General features: G+C 47.2%; 2 protein-coding genes across 6 annotated transcripts in view; one reads left to right on the forward strand and one right to left on the reverse strand.

Annotated features, from left to right (window-relative positions):
* DOCK1 (dedicator of cytokinesis 1) overlaps positions 1-13,036 on the forward strand; it is a 526,335-nt gene that overhangs the window by 239,812 nt on the left and 273,487 nt on the right. The window lies entirely within an intron of this gene.
* INSYN2A (inhibitory synaptic factor 2A) overlaps positions 1-13,036 on the reverse strand; it is a 242,293-nt gene that overhangs the window by 219,140 nt on the left and 10,117 nt on the right. For 3 of the 4 annotated variants that reach the window (XR_014248825.1, XM_082406632.1, XM_082406631.1), the window contains exon 2: positions 7,113-8,292. Coding sequence is in view for 3 of the 4 variants with exons in the window: in XM_082406632.1 (XP_082262758.1) it covers positions 7,113-8,287 (1,175 nt within the window). In the remaining variant the exon portion in view is untranslated. Of the gene's footprint in view, positions 1-7,112; positions 8,350-13,036 lie in introns of those variants that run through there. The other variant, XM_082406633.1, reaches the window with a different exon arrangement.

Below are 13,036 nucleotides of genomic sequence, written 5' to 3' on the forward strand. Positions count from 1 at the left end.
GTAACACCAAATAACCTTGCCCTGTACATTTCTCTGAAAACAAGTACAAAGCTTGATGCCTCCATTCTGTAATCCTCAGCCCCTCCTAATCCTTGGAAATAAACCTGCCTTTTGAGTAAAGCAAGAACATCTCTCCGCAGGTGTTCACGCCTGCACCCTTGCATCACCTCCCTGCATTTTAGCACCTGGAAGGCTGCTTCTCAGTAACAAAGTAACTTGAAAGGAGTGAGAGCCTGGTCCTCGGTATTTTATTTAATCTCCCAGGGAAGCCCAGGAAGGGCGGGTGTTCTTCGGTCTCTTTCACAGAGTCAGAAGCCTCTGGAGAAAGGCACTGGAGAGGTTAATAACCATCCCCAAGCACATGTAGGACAGGGAGGGACGGGGCAAAGTGGCCAGCTCAGGACCAGTTGGCTGCAGAGCCCCGGTCATTCTCGGAAAATGGAAAAACCACGTGAACAGGAGGGAACCTCAGTCCGCTGGTTGGCATGTTTTAAAATGTTTTGGGTTGCAACAAATGGCCAGAGACACCAAAACTGATTTCTCAAGAACATTAGAGAATGAAGTGCTGACATTTCCATCCCGTTCAAATAGGGAGCGTGAGGGGACAGGGGTGCAGCTGGCAGGAGGAGAAACTTCTTGTTTCTGAGCTTGATGCTGTGTGCTGCTCTCCCTTTTCGGCTCACACACCCTCTTTTCTGTGATGCGCTGTCGGGCCAGACACCTGGGAAGGCAGTGCTCACATTCCAGAGACATCCGCCAGGATGCTTGTCAAGACCTCAGAAGCACCCATCTCCCCTCTTTGACATTTGGCCATTCCAGCTAACCAGGTGGAAAACTTTGATCGCAATTAATTGGGTGGGTTTGGGCAAGAGTAACCCAGTCTCCTTCTAGAGGGTGCACAGCCGACCTGAGATGGGTTTGCCTAACTGTGCCTGGCTTCCCCCTGGGCTCGGGTGGGAGGCTGCACGCCTCCTGCGGGGACCTCCGTGACTCCGGGCTACTCCCTGCCTGCTGCAGTGACGCTTGATTTTCCTGTGGGTTCTTTCTGCTCTGTGACTTAAACAAATTAAATTGTCCCTTTATGCTTCCTCTGTAATTGCGATGCAGTATTTATTCTGTTTGGGCATGGATAATTAGAGAAAATTTGGAGAGATTTCTCATCCCCTGACAGGTCCCTCTGAAGAGTGCCTGATGCTGAATGATCTGTCAATATAAGGACATAAGGTAAAGCAAGTATGTAATTTCTGTCCATCCAGCGTTAATATCTAGGTGAAAGCAAGTCACATCATATAAATAGGTGTTGTGATGACCTCTTACTGCTGCTGGTGGGAGAGTGAGACCTTTTCCACATCCTATATGTATATGCATGTAAATTACAGGTTTGTGTATAATACACACGTACACGCACATGCACACTTCCCCAGCAGAATCCTGAAGGTTTGATGGGCTGATGAACAGTTAAGGGTAGGCTTGTACAGACAGAGTGTCAGTGACCTGAGAACTCTTCAGAGGAGGGCCTGAGTTCTTTGACTTGTACCCTCCCCCCTCCACCTTGCCTGACACAGTGTGCAACACCTAGGAGACTCCTGGTAGAAGCCTTTTGAACCTGTGAATGAACGATACACTCGTCTGTGGGGCAGTCAAATCTGGGGTTGCCCTGCGCCCATATTGTGACCTGGTTTCAGGTCGAGGAACTATGGTTACTACACTTACGAGACCGACCATGTCGCAGGAGCTGGCAAACTGGCCCAAGTGTGGCTAGCGCCTGTTTTAGTGAAGTTTCATAGGACCATGGCAATACTCATTCGTACGTGTGTCGTGCATGACTGTGTTTATGATGTAGTGGCAGATCTGAACCACTTGAAAAGAGACTGCACGGCCCTCAAAGCCTAAAATAGTTACTATCTGGCCCTTTGCAGAAAAAGTTTGCCGACATCTACTACATTGGAAGCTGATCCTGAGGTCTTTCAGTAAAAATAGATCCTGCAGGCCTAGGTCCTTATTTCTAAATGTACGTACCACCCACACAGGCCCTCACCCATTCTGTGGCTGCCTGTTTTGTCAGTGATTAAAAGGAAAAACAAAGTTGAGCAAACGTGACTACAGGATTCCACACTGGGTTTGTCTTAACTCGTGGCTGTCCCCAGACCTTTATTCCTATCGCCTTCGCCTGCAGAGCCACTGAGAGTGTGCCCTCAAAGGGCCCCTGATCTCAGGGCGATTCCTTTGGCTAGTTCTTCCCTTTCCTGTCACTGTGTGACTTGGACTCGGGAGAACGGGACATCCCCCCGTGGAGAAACCCGCTTCTCAGTGAGGTTGAATAGGACCCCATGACCGGGAGATTGAATCACCGGATTTATAACCCTCACTGCAAGCTAACAGGCTCCTTGGGCTGGTTGGTTACTTAGGATTTTCGTCTCTTATGTGATGGCCTTACATTTGCTCTGACTCAGTACAGAGCCCCCAGAGCTTCATGATTTCGTCTCTGCCTGCTGGTCACATTTAAGGGCCAGGAGTGGCCTGGGTTTGGTTGCTCCTCCCTCCTCCCCACACACCCAAGCCTGCAGGTAACACTTGGCTGGTGCTGGGAGAGACCCGACCAGTGAAAGAACCTATCTCACTCTGGGCAATGGCAGGTCCTGCCCTCTCGCTTAATGGGTGGAGTAAAGCTTCTCATGGCATCTGTAGGTCTTCTCTGAAGAACTGAGGATCATTGGGTTGTCATCAGCTAGTGAACCCCTCAAGACACCACACGTGTGGGGCTGCCAGCATCTTAGAAGTAAGCAGCCGTCTCCCTGCCGAGGTGGCCGGTGAGGGTGCAGCACCTGAGCTGAGTGCTGCAGCCCCACAGCCTTGGGTCGGAGGGTCACCTGCCCAGCAACCCACAGCTGCTCTGGGGAATTACGACGGTTACAAGAATTGGTTGGGTTTCTAAACTCAGTGCCCCGTTTGCCCGGTCTCAGCCTTCAGCGATTACATTTGTGGCTCATTTAGATACCCTGTGTGACCCTGAACTTCCTGGGAAGAGACAAGAATAACGCTGAGAGCTTTGAAATAAGCAGGATCATTCTTGGCATTCACGCAAACAGAGGGATCAAAGGCTGCCTGGACTGTATAAAGTGAGCGGTTTTAGTGAATTGCCCAGACATTTTACAAGGGACTAAGAATAAGAAGGCATGTTCCTGAACACTTTGTGCACATCCACTCGCTTACAGAATGCATCCCGCTGAAATGCTCATATTAGGTTAGGTCCTCTTTCAGTGCCCGCTGTGTGTTGGTTATTGCTGAGACCTTTGTGGACACCATTGTTAAGCTTCTAGCATCCCTGCTTAATAGAAGATGAAACTGAAGCTCGCTGAGATTAAGTAACTTGCCTAAACTGAAAACTTTCTCTGCTGAGGCCTTTCGGAAATCTATATAAGCAAACGAGAGTAAAGAAAGAGTCTCTTCCGAAAAATAATTTGGAAGCTACTGAAAATGGTCCTGGTTGGTGATACAGAAATTTCTACGCACAGAGTAAGAACTATTGCAAGAACTTGCCTGGCAAACTTGGTAATGGATAAACAAACTCAACAATGAAAAGAAGTTCTATTCAAGTTATACATTCAATATAATTGGCCCATGGCCATGCTAGCCAAGTTCAACGAGCATGGTCTTCCTTTGGTCTGTGCTAACATCACCCACAAGAGCAAGCCCGAGGCCTCGCCAGGCCTGGCTCAAGCCTGCAGTGCAGTGGGGATCTGGGGGCAAAATGTGTCACTTGGTTTCAAAGTCGTGAGCTCTTAGGTTGATTTCTAAGTCTAGTGCACACAGAATTCCTTCCCTCACTGAGACTCCTCTTACTGAAGGTAAATTTCTATACAAAGGCCCTTGCAAGCTAATTTGGGGGTGAAGGGCGAGGAGAGAAATGGATTGTACCCAGGTTCTGAGCATTCTTCACAGGTGATGACGTGGAGTGTTTTCCAGTGTTCTAATGTGGTCATGAAATTCCTTGTCATGTTACATAATGACTATAATAATAATCTACATAAAGTAGAGTGAGTTTTCCTATTTTCTACCATGAGATGCAACGATGAGATAACATTTCTTGGCTTAGATTGAGTACATAAAATAAGTCCTGTGAATTCCTCCTTTAAAGTGACTGTCCTGGTGCATGTCCTTCAGGGGATTGGTCCAGTGCTCAGAGGAGCCGAAGGTTAAGTTTTCGGGATTTTATGAGCTGTTTGATATTGGCCACAATAGCACTATTTACACCATGGAAATCAGCAAATGCTACTCCCCCTTCTTTGAGAGCTAGTTGTTAAAAATGTACCAGCAGACCTTTCCCCCACTCTCCCACCCTGTGCTGGACCCAGACCCCTGAGAAAGGGATGGATAAGGAGCTTGCTTCTTATCTGCCCACCTCTGAGGCTGCTGTCTCCTTTTCCATATTCTGACATGGAAAAGAGTGGTGGAAATTTGAATTCTGGGCAAATTAATGACCCTGGGCAATTGAGCAAGAGGGGTCACCTTCAAGGTGGCTTTGGAATTTGAAACCACTTGACTCACTGTTATCCAGAGAGCTCAGAGAGGGAGGTGGAAATGAAGATTATTAGGAACAGATGTGGGAGTTCACCTGGATATGGTCCTGCTTTTCTACCGTGAACTTGTCCTGTGCAGACAACAACTGACCTAGAGACTGATTTCTAAGTCAAGTCATCCTTTGCCTTGATCTAAGGTGCCCACTCCTCAAATGGTTAGGAGCCAGGCACTGTCCCTTGTTTTGGGGATACTGGGGCGAAGGCCTTTTTGTGATGATGGAAATGTCCTGTCTTGTGTAGGAGTCAATCTCCACAGGTGGCTCTTGGGCACCTGTGATGTTTCCGATATGATTAAAGAACGGAATTTTCAATTGTAATTAACTCGAGTTTGAATTTCAATAGCCACGTGTGGCCACTCTGTTGGACAGAGCAGGTCAGGGCGTGCAGGAACGGCACTTGGTGGCAGCCTGTGTACTGAGAGTGTGTGGGGTGCATCCATCACTCTGGACTCAGACATGGGGCCACTAAGTGTTCCCCAGACCCCAACACCGCTGACCAGCAAGGCAGCCCTCACGCCACCAGCGGACACCAACCCGTTCAGATGCACCTGGTGCTGGGCTCCGTGCATTGGAAGGTCACTCCCTGTCTTCCTCACCCTCGGTCTGCAGGACAGGTGATGAGCTCCAACTTACAGGTGAAGCAATGAGGCACAGAGAGATGCAGCCCTCGCCCAAGTCCTCAGAGCCAGAATTCCCACCTAGACACGTCTTAATAAACTCAGAACCACTTTGAAGACTGATGTAGTCTCAGAGAACTCAGAGGATCCCATTTAAAACAACTTTCCGCCCTGTTCTCACAGAAGGAACCTCCGTGTAGAGTACAGTTCTCCTTGCACGGGCTGTCTGTGGATGTTCAAACCATGCAGGTGTTTATTTTGGCACACACCCCTGTGAGATGCACGCGACTTAGTAGATGCATTTGGTTTTATACCATTTGTTGAATTTTATTTCCCATTTGGTGATGTTGGTATCTTTCTAGTTTGCTGTCTGGTTTAAGTCACTACCAGCTATATCGAAGTCAGTGATCGGTCCCTGTTTGTTTGGGCTTTTCATGTTTCCATGGGAGTGGTGTACTGATCACAAATCCCTTACAGACCCACCTTAGTGGGTTGCTTTTGGTTATGTATTTATTCAAGTCTAAATGATTGAAGTGGGATGAAAATGGAGATGTAAACCCAAAATTCAAGAAAGCCTTTTGAAAACCATTCTGTAGTGGTAGGTTACTATTAATCTACTGTTAGATTAGTTTACGATTGGCTAGCAACTTGTTTTGCTTAATACTGTAGCCTGCAAACAATGCTAGGTCGTAGGAGGTGGGGGTTATTGAGAGTTAACTCCTTTTGTAGATGGACCACCTGCACGAAGCTGGAGAAGCCAGACACCAAGGGCAACATCTGCACCAGGCACCTTGCCTCTGGGGCCAGGCCTTAAGATCATAGAGGTTGTTTCCTCCCCTTTGTTTGCAATATGCAAACACAATGTAACTCAACCACAACAATCCTGTGCAAGGGTGGTTTGCTGCCCTGACAGTGCATTTCTTGGCTTATCTTCATGCTGGCTGCCAGCTCACTTAACCAGGGGTAGGAGCCCACAGGGTGAAGTGTGCTAATCACGTGAGGCAACAGAGCACTGCCTCAGATGCCACCTCCAAAACATGGGCTGGTGGAATCCAGACAGCTTCATGGGGGAATGGGAAAGAGAAGGTCTGGCCGTCTAGACAAAACCAGTGAGCCATGACACTGTTTCAAGAAGCACGGAAGCAGAGCAGTGCTGGCTGTTTCGTATCAGCCTAGCACACTGCCTGGGCGTCCTAGCACAATTTCAAGTGCAAAAGATGGGAAACAAAGTTCAGCAGTTCTGTTATCAATGGCAGACAGTCCTGGCTGTTTTCATTCTCTCTACTGCCCATCTGTACACACACAGGGCAACTCGTGGAGAAAGGCATCTTGCTCCTAATGATATACAGATAGGATTTGTCTAAGGATGGGCATAGCTTCTATGCGTTCCAAGTAAGAAAAAAAAAAATACTGTCTGTTGTATAAAATATAAAACCTCATACAGTCCTGAATATCAATGTTATTCCAATTATTTAGCATAAGCGAGTCAGCATTTACTTTTCAAAATGCCATCCGAATTTCTTTTCTATAATATGATTCCTAAGAGGCAGGCAGCTTCTTATTTAGATTAGATATTCTGGACTGGCATACCTATTATACTTCATCAGTATCATAAACCTTTAGCCCTGGGAGATAAAAAGGAAAGCTCCATCAGTTCATTCAAAAAATAGGTATTGAATTCCAGGCCAGGCACAGGAATGCTAACCAACAAGTCAATCTTGCAAGTGAGGATGAATGAGGTCTAGCATCATAAAATAACCTGGGGCTGCTTTGACCTTGCTCTGTCCTCAGACTACAGCCTGTTCTCAGAAATGCAGGCTTCAGTCTCACTAAGGATTTGGGCTCTGGGGGCTACTGATGGCCCCTGAGGGTGGTAAGCCTGCAGAGCCTCGTAAGAAAGGCGTGAACATACATACCCTTCCCGATGGGCCTCTCCTTTTTCCAACTCCTGAATGACCCCCAAGAGCACTTTGATGGTTTCTTGGCTTGAACTGATTAAGTTCTCCATCATCTGAAGCTGTGCTTTCAGATCGACCACTTCCGTATGAGGCACGATTTGTTGGCATTCCTCACCCACAGCGAGCGCTGTCGGACAAGGCTGGTGCTCCCGCCCCGGGGGGGCCTGAGTCTGCAGGGACGCTTCACTACATTCGGGGGACGGGCACTGCATCGGCGGCGAGCAGGCCAGGGCAGCGCCCGGCGGGGCCTGGAGCCCGTTGGCCTGTGAGGCCTTCCTCCGCTCCTGGTCGGCCACGGGCCAGAGGGACCACTCGCTCGAGGGGGCGGAGTTCGACAAGGCCAGCCCGGGGGCCCCAGCGCCGGGGGCAGGTGCGTAAACGGTGGCCACCTCCGTCTTAAACACCATGCCGTGGGCCGATGCAGCGGGTTCCTCGGCGTCCGGGGTCGCCCGGTCGTGCGTTGCTTTCCCGTGCAGCTGGTCATCGGGCTCTTGGGAGGGAGGACGAGTGGAGTTCTGGAGAGGAGCATCTCGGCAGCGGTGCAGGTCGGGGGTTTTGCGTGGCTCTGCGCCGTTGACCCCGGCGGGCTGGTCCAGCGCGTTCTCGTGCTCATCGGAGTGGAAAACCAGTGCCGCCGCCTTCTGAACCCGGTCCGCGCCCCACTGCCGGGACTCCTCCCCGGGCCCTTCCTCACTCTTCTCTTTGGAATCAATTACAAACCCATTGTTTTGGCTTTTAAACGCATCCGCGGCTGGGATGCCTTTGAGATTCCCTTTCTTGCGGTCCAGAGGGAAAGTCTGGTAACACTTCTTAAGGTCCGGCGAGGTCTGCACACCTGTGCTCTTGGTGACGTTGGGGATGGACCTCCGAGCGGGCACGGTCATGTATTTGCGGTAGGTGGCCCTGTAGGACGCCGGCTTGTCGCCCAGCTGTCCCGAGGAGAGCTGTGTGCCCCTCTGCTCGTTCTGTGCCTCGCAGATATCCTTAAACCGCACCTGCAGGGCTTTATTACGCTTCTTAATCTGCCGGTTGGGATCCAGGGCATATTTCATCTCCAGGGCCAGGCAGGCGGCAGGTTCCACTTCACTCGCCGAGGTCGTGAGTGCGCATTTGCTGGGCTCCTTACTGACCATGGTTCCTGCAGTCGGAGACAGCAACAGACGTGTCAGTGGAACAGAAGCACACACGCAAACACAGGCAGCACAAACTTTTGGCCGGAATGACTACTGCCCGCTCCCTAATTATTTTTAAACAGGTGAGGTCGGCTTTTATGTTAAGGAAAATCAGACAGGCGGAGAATCGCTGGCAGGCACAGCTTGAAATGCTTCTCAGATATTAAAGCTTGCTTCCTTCTCCTTGTGGGATACACTCGTTTTTCTTTTGATAGTAAGGCATGTTTCCCTATTAGACAAACCTGTTTTACTATATTCATGAAGAAACCCGACGGCGCTGCCTCTTCTGCTTTGCAAATTGCCATTTCACACGCACATCTCCACTTCACAGGCAGATGGTTTTCCAAATGCAACTTACTTGGTTTGGGTTTTTACTACTTTTTTTTGAAGATGACGTGATTAATCTATTATTGGAATCCGAGAGAATTGCTATTTTCTCTTAAAGACTTCTTGGGGATTCTAGCTCCTGATCGGATAAATGTGGAGAGCCCTCCGATGAGGAACTGAGCTAAATCTATTTATGGTAGCCGTTCTGGATGCCATGGGATGGTGGGCCGTGCTGCTTTATGGGAAAAGCATAAAGGAAAAAAATCTCTGCAGTATGGCTTGCTTCTAATGGGTTAACAGTAGCCATAGAAGGGACATGGATTTCCCTACATCTACAAAGTCTGTGTTAGCAACTCTTTTCTTTGACTCTGTGGAGAGAGGTATTTGAAAATACTGTTGTTGTTTTTTTTTTTTTTTAAAGAAATTACTCATTCTAAAATCAAGTTTTGTGTTTTGATCACAACCTCTGAAAATGAACACAATGGTGGTGGTTTCAGGATTTAAATCCTGAAAGAAAATAAAATCACAAGGCTTTATGTTAATCATGCAAATTCATCTTGGGCTGAATTATTAAATGCAACTAAAAAGATGCAGGTGCCCAATGATTGCTCTGGGGGAATACCAGTGGGTAAAATGCCTTCACTTTATTAGGCAGATTCACAGCTGTGTATTGCACATGGAAGAACTTTCTTGAGGGTTGAACTGAAAGCGAGAAAATATAGTTACGTATGCTGTTTGTGAGTTAGCATTCACTTTTTTTCCCCTGTGTTCGAGAAGAAAACAGATGGGAGGAAGCTAGGCTGTACAGGGCACTGGCGTCCAAGCAAGGTACCCAGAGAGGCCAGGTCACTGACAGGAGCCGGTGAGAGGGGAACAAGAACAGGGTCAGGCCACCGTGTCCCTCCCAGAGTACTTCCGTGAAATGCTAGCGGCAGTGAGATCACGTGGCTGCCGCTCTGGGACCCAGTGGGTGTGTGGCCCCCAGGAGCTCTGTGGATAGAGGAGGGCCACACCTAGTACCTTCAGTGCCACACGTCCCTTTTCAAGGAGGAAACTGGGGTTCAGAGAGGTTATGATACTTGGTCATCGTCACACAGCAAGTAAGACCTACTGGCAGGATCCTGATCTACCTGACCCCCGAGTCCATGCTGTTTCTCGTCCCTCAGGTGTCCACTGAACAAAGAGGCAGGACACTTCCCCACGTCCCTAGTCCTTACTGACTTAGGATTGCAGGCTAACGGGGGTGGTGGTTCAGAGAAGGGGAAGAGAGGAGAAGCCCGGAGCCCCTGTCTGAGAGTGAGTTAATGGAACTGCCCCCACCTCGGAGTCTGGGAACTCCGTTAAGTTGACATCTCATGCCAGCATGGCACTGGCGCGGTCCAGCACTTCACTAGTGTTACTGAACGAAAGGCTTAGAGAAAATGCAGGTACTTCATCAATTCTGCCTTGAACAGTGAGCTGGGAATCATGTTACAGGACATCCAAAATAATCCCTGCAGAGTTTGGTTTCGATCACACTGGGGTTTCCCAGCCTTGGCACTCCTGGCATTACAGGCTGGGTAATTCTTTGTTGGGCGGGCTCTCCTACACAGTATAGAATGTTTATTAGCATCTTGGCTTCTCTCCACTAGATATCAGTAGCACCTCCACCCCAAAGTGACAGCTAGAAGTGGCTCCAGACAAATGGCCCTGGTGTGGGGGGAGGCCTAACCATCCTCATTTGAGAACCACCGCATTAGACCTGTAAAACCTTGGGTGGCTAGAGTGTGTCCTGAAGGTAAGGCTGGGGTGGAAAGCCACGCAAAAGACCAAGAAGGGGTGGCAGTGTCCCACCTCCCAGGGGGCAGGGTGTCTGCAAAGTGCCAGCTCTGACGCTCCAATCTGGAAAAGTTCCAGCTCTGTGCTGAGCCAGCATCGAGGCAACTCCTCACTCCATTGCAGCCTGTGTGTCCTCCAACAAAAGAATTAATCCGAAACAATCACAATCCGAGGGTAGTTTGGAAAAGACAGAGAACAAGGCTTCTTTGGTCTTTGGTACTCTACTGGGTACTGAGGATATTTGGAAACCTTTGTCATTTGAAACTCGAAAAACTAGGCAGTTTTGGAAAGAAGAAAAGGGAGAGCTACAGACTGAACTAGATTATGGGTGGTGGGGACAGAGCATGCCTGCTAAGGGTAGATAATATATATGGTTAAGAGACACTTACTTATTCCATGAGGTTAAAAAGATGCACACAAGGGACCTCGTGTTGGGGAGAGTATGGGGGGGGGGGTGGGATAATAAGGAAATGAAATCTTAACCCTCACTCTTATCTCATGTTCATTCTTTAATGCCTTTGTTGTCCAGGTATGTCAGAATGTATTGTGCCATCATTCTGCAGAAGACCTTCGTACTAGGGAAAATTTGAAAGAGAGAGCATTTTTACAAAAAGCAATTTATAGTAATTTTTCAGCCTTTTCCCTGCCACTACAGAAAAATGTGTGTCTGAGTAAGTTTGTCCTACCATGCTATTCATCATCACGATTTGCCAAGAACTGCACTGAAATGATTTTTTTACATCAGTCTGCTGGTTTGGAAAGATATTCTGAGTCTTGGACCCAATCATCAAACTAATAAAACAAATCAGAAGAATTAATTGCCAGTGGCAAAATAATAATAATAAAAAATTCCTAAGCACCTCTCTGTTTCACAGGGAGTTGCAAAGTATATAAAAATCATTTCCTTATTAGTAGAAATGATGGTGATAAATAAGATTTTTATATCAGTTTAGTTTGCTGTTGCTGAAGTTTTTTTGAGTATAGTAATGAAGTCGTCCTAATTTCACTGGTAGTAAAGACACCAAGGAGTTTTGTCGATGACTTATTTTGCCTTCAGATGAGTTTATGAGCTCTACTGATGACTGGATGATATTTTCTAAAGCTTCACAATGGAATTTTCCTAGACATTAAGAATCACTTTTATATCAAGTTGGGCACATCTTTCCAGGGTGTTCATTTACTGTTTATTGGGGGGGATTGGGCTTGACGTGATTACCATTAAGAAAATGATTTTGTATGGAAGTTTGGGAATAGCAGAGGCAAACTATTATACATAGGATGGATAAACAACAAGGTCATACTGCATAGCACAGGGAACTATATTCAATATCCTGTGACAAACCATAATGGAAAAGAATTATACGTATGTATAACTGAGTCACTTTGCTGGACAGAAGAAATTAACACAACATTGTAAATCAACTATACTTCAATAAAATTTAAAAAAAACAAATAAAAAAATGATTGTGTCATGAAAGAAGATTGGACATTCTCTAGATGAGAGTCTGAGACAAGTGGAACTTCCTGGCACACTCGTTTTTCATCGTTCCTGCATGCATTCGTTCATGTACACGTTACAGTGTAACCTCAACATTCAGTCCGTAAGTTCCCTGTTTCTGTGTCCTAACCAAATGCCAGCACTGTCCTAGGCACTTCACTTGCATCTTCTCCTTGACTCTCATGACAGCCTCACAGGGGCGGTACTATTGTTATCCTCAAGCTGCAGATCGAGAAACTGAGGCACAAGATTTTTTCGAAACCTGCTCAGAATCACACAGCCAGTACATCCCTTTAAGTCCCATGCATTAAACAACTACCCCTGCCTGGGGAAATCTGTAACTGGAAGTGACCCATGATAAACCTCATAAAGCATCAAACAGCTGGAACTCACGTAAGCAATTTCCTTGGCCTCTTGCCACAAAGTATCTGGGTGCAGGTTATGCAGAGAACCTCCAGGTAGGTCCCAGGAACGTACCTGGTCCTAGAGCACAGACTCAACAAGGGTTGCCTTGAATTTTGGATTGAGCATGACACCAAAATGGCATTTTCACCGATGGCTTGCCTTGGCTGTGTCACTGCAGAGAACCATGGACTCTTGGAGTTAATCTCTTGGCTCTAAAGCAGCAAGAGTTCAGAAAGTTTATTTTTCATAATAAAATTGTGTTTTAGAATTCACTGGACTGTGCTGTCTTGAGGTGAAAATGGCAAGTCATGGTTGTGCCTGGCTAGCTCGGGGAGAGCTTGATGTCAAGGAGCTGTTTGGAATATAAATGTCTTAATTACCCTCAAATTAAATTTCATAATCAAATGTGAGTTGTAAATATATAAACCCTGTATTTTTAGATTAGTGATGGAGAGTCATCTCTGCATGCTGGTTTAAATTAATAGCTTATATAAAGATGTTCATCCCAGCTTAAAGGAGTGAAAAATGGAAGCAACTAAACGCCTAACAATAAGTAAACGGTTAAGTAAATTATGGTGTACATTCACTCAGTGAGGCCATTAAAATGATAATTATAAAGATTACTTAGGATTTCCCTGGTGGCGCAGTGGTTAAGAATCCGC

The sequence above is a fragment of the Balaenoptera borealis genome (genome assembly GCF_965194805.1).
Source record: "Balaenoptera borealis genome assembly, chromosome: 10".
NCBI classification, from domain to species: Eukaryota; Metazoa; Chordata; class Mammalia; order Artiodactyla; family Balaenopteridae; genus Balaenoptera; species Balaenoptera borealis.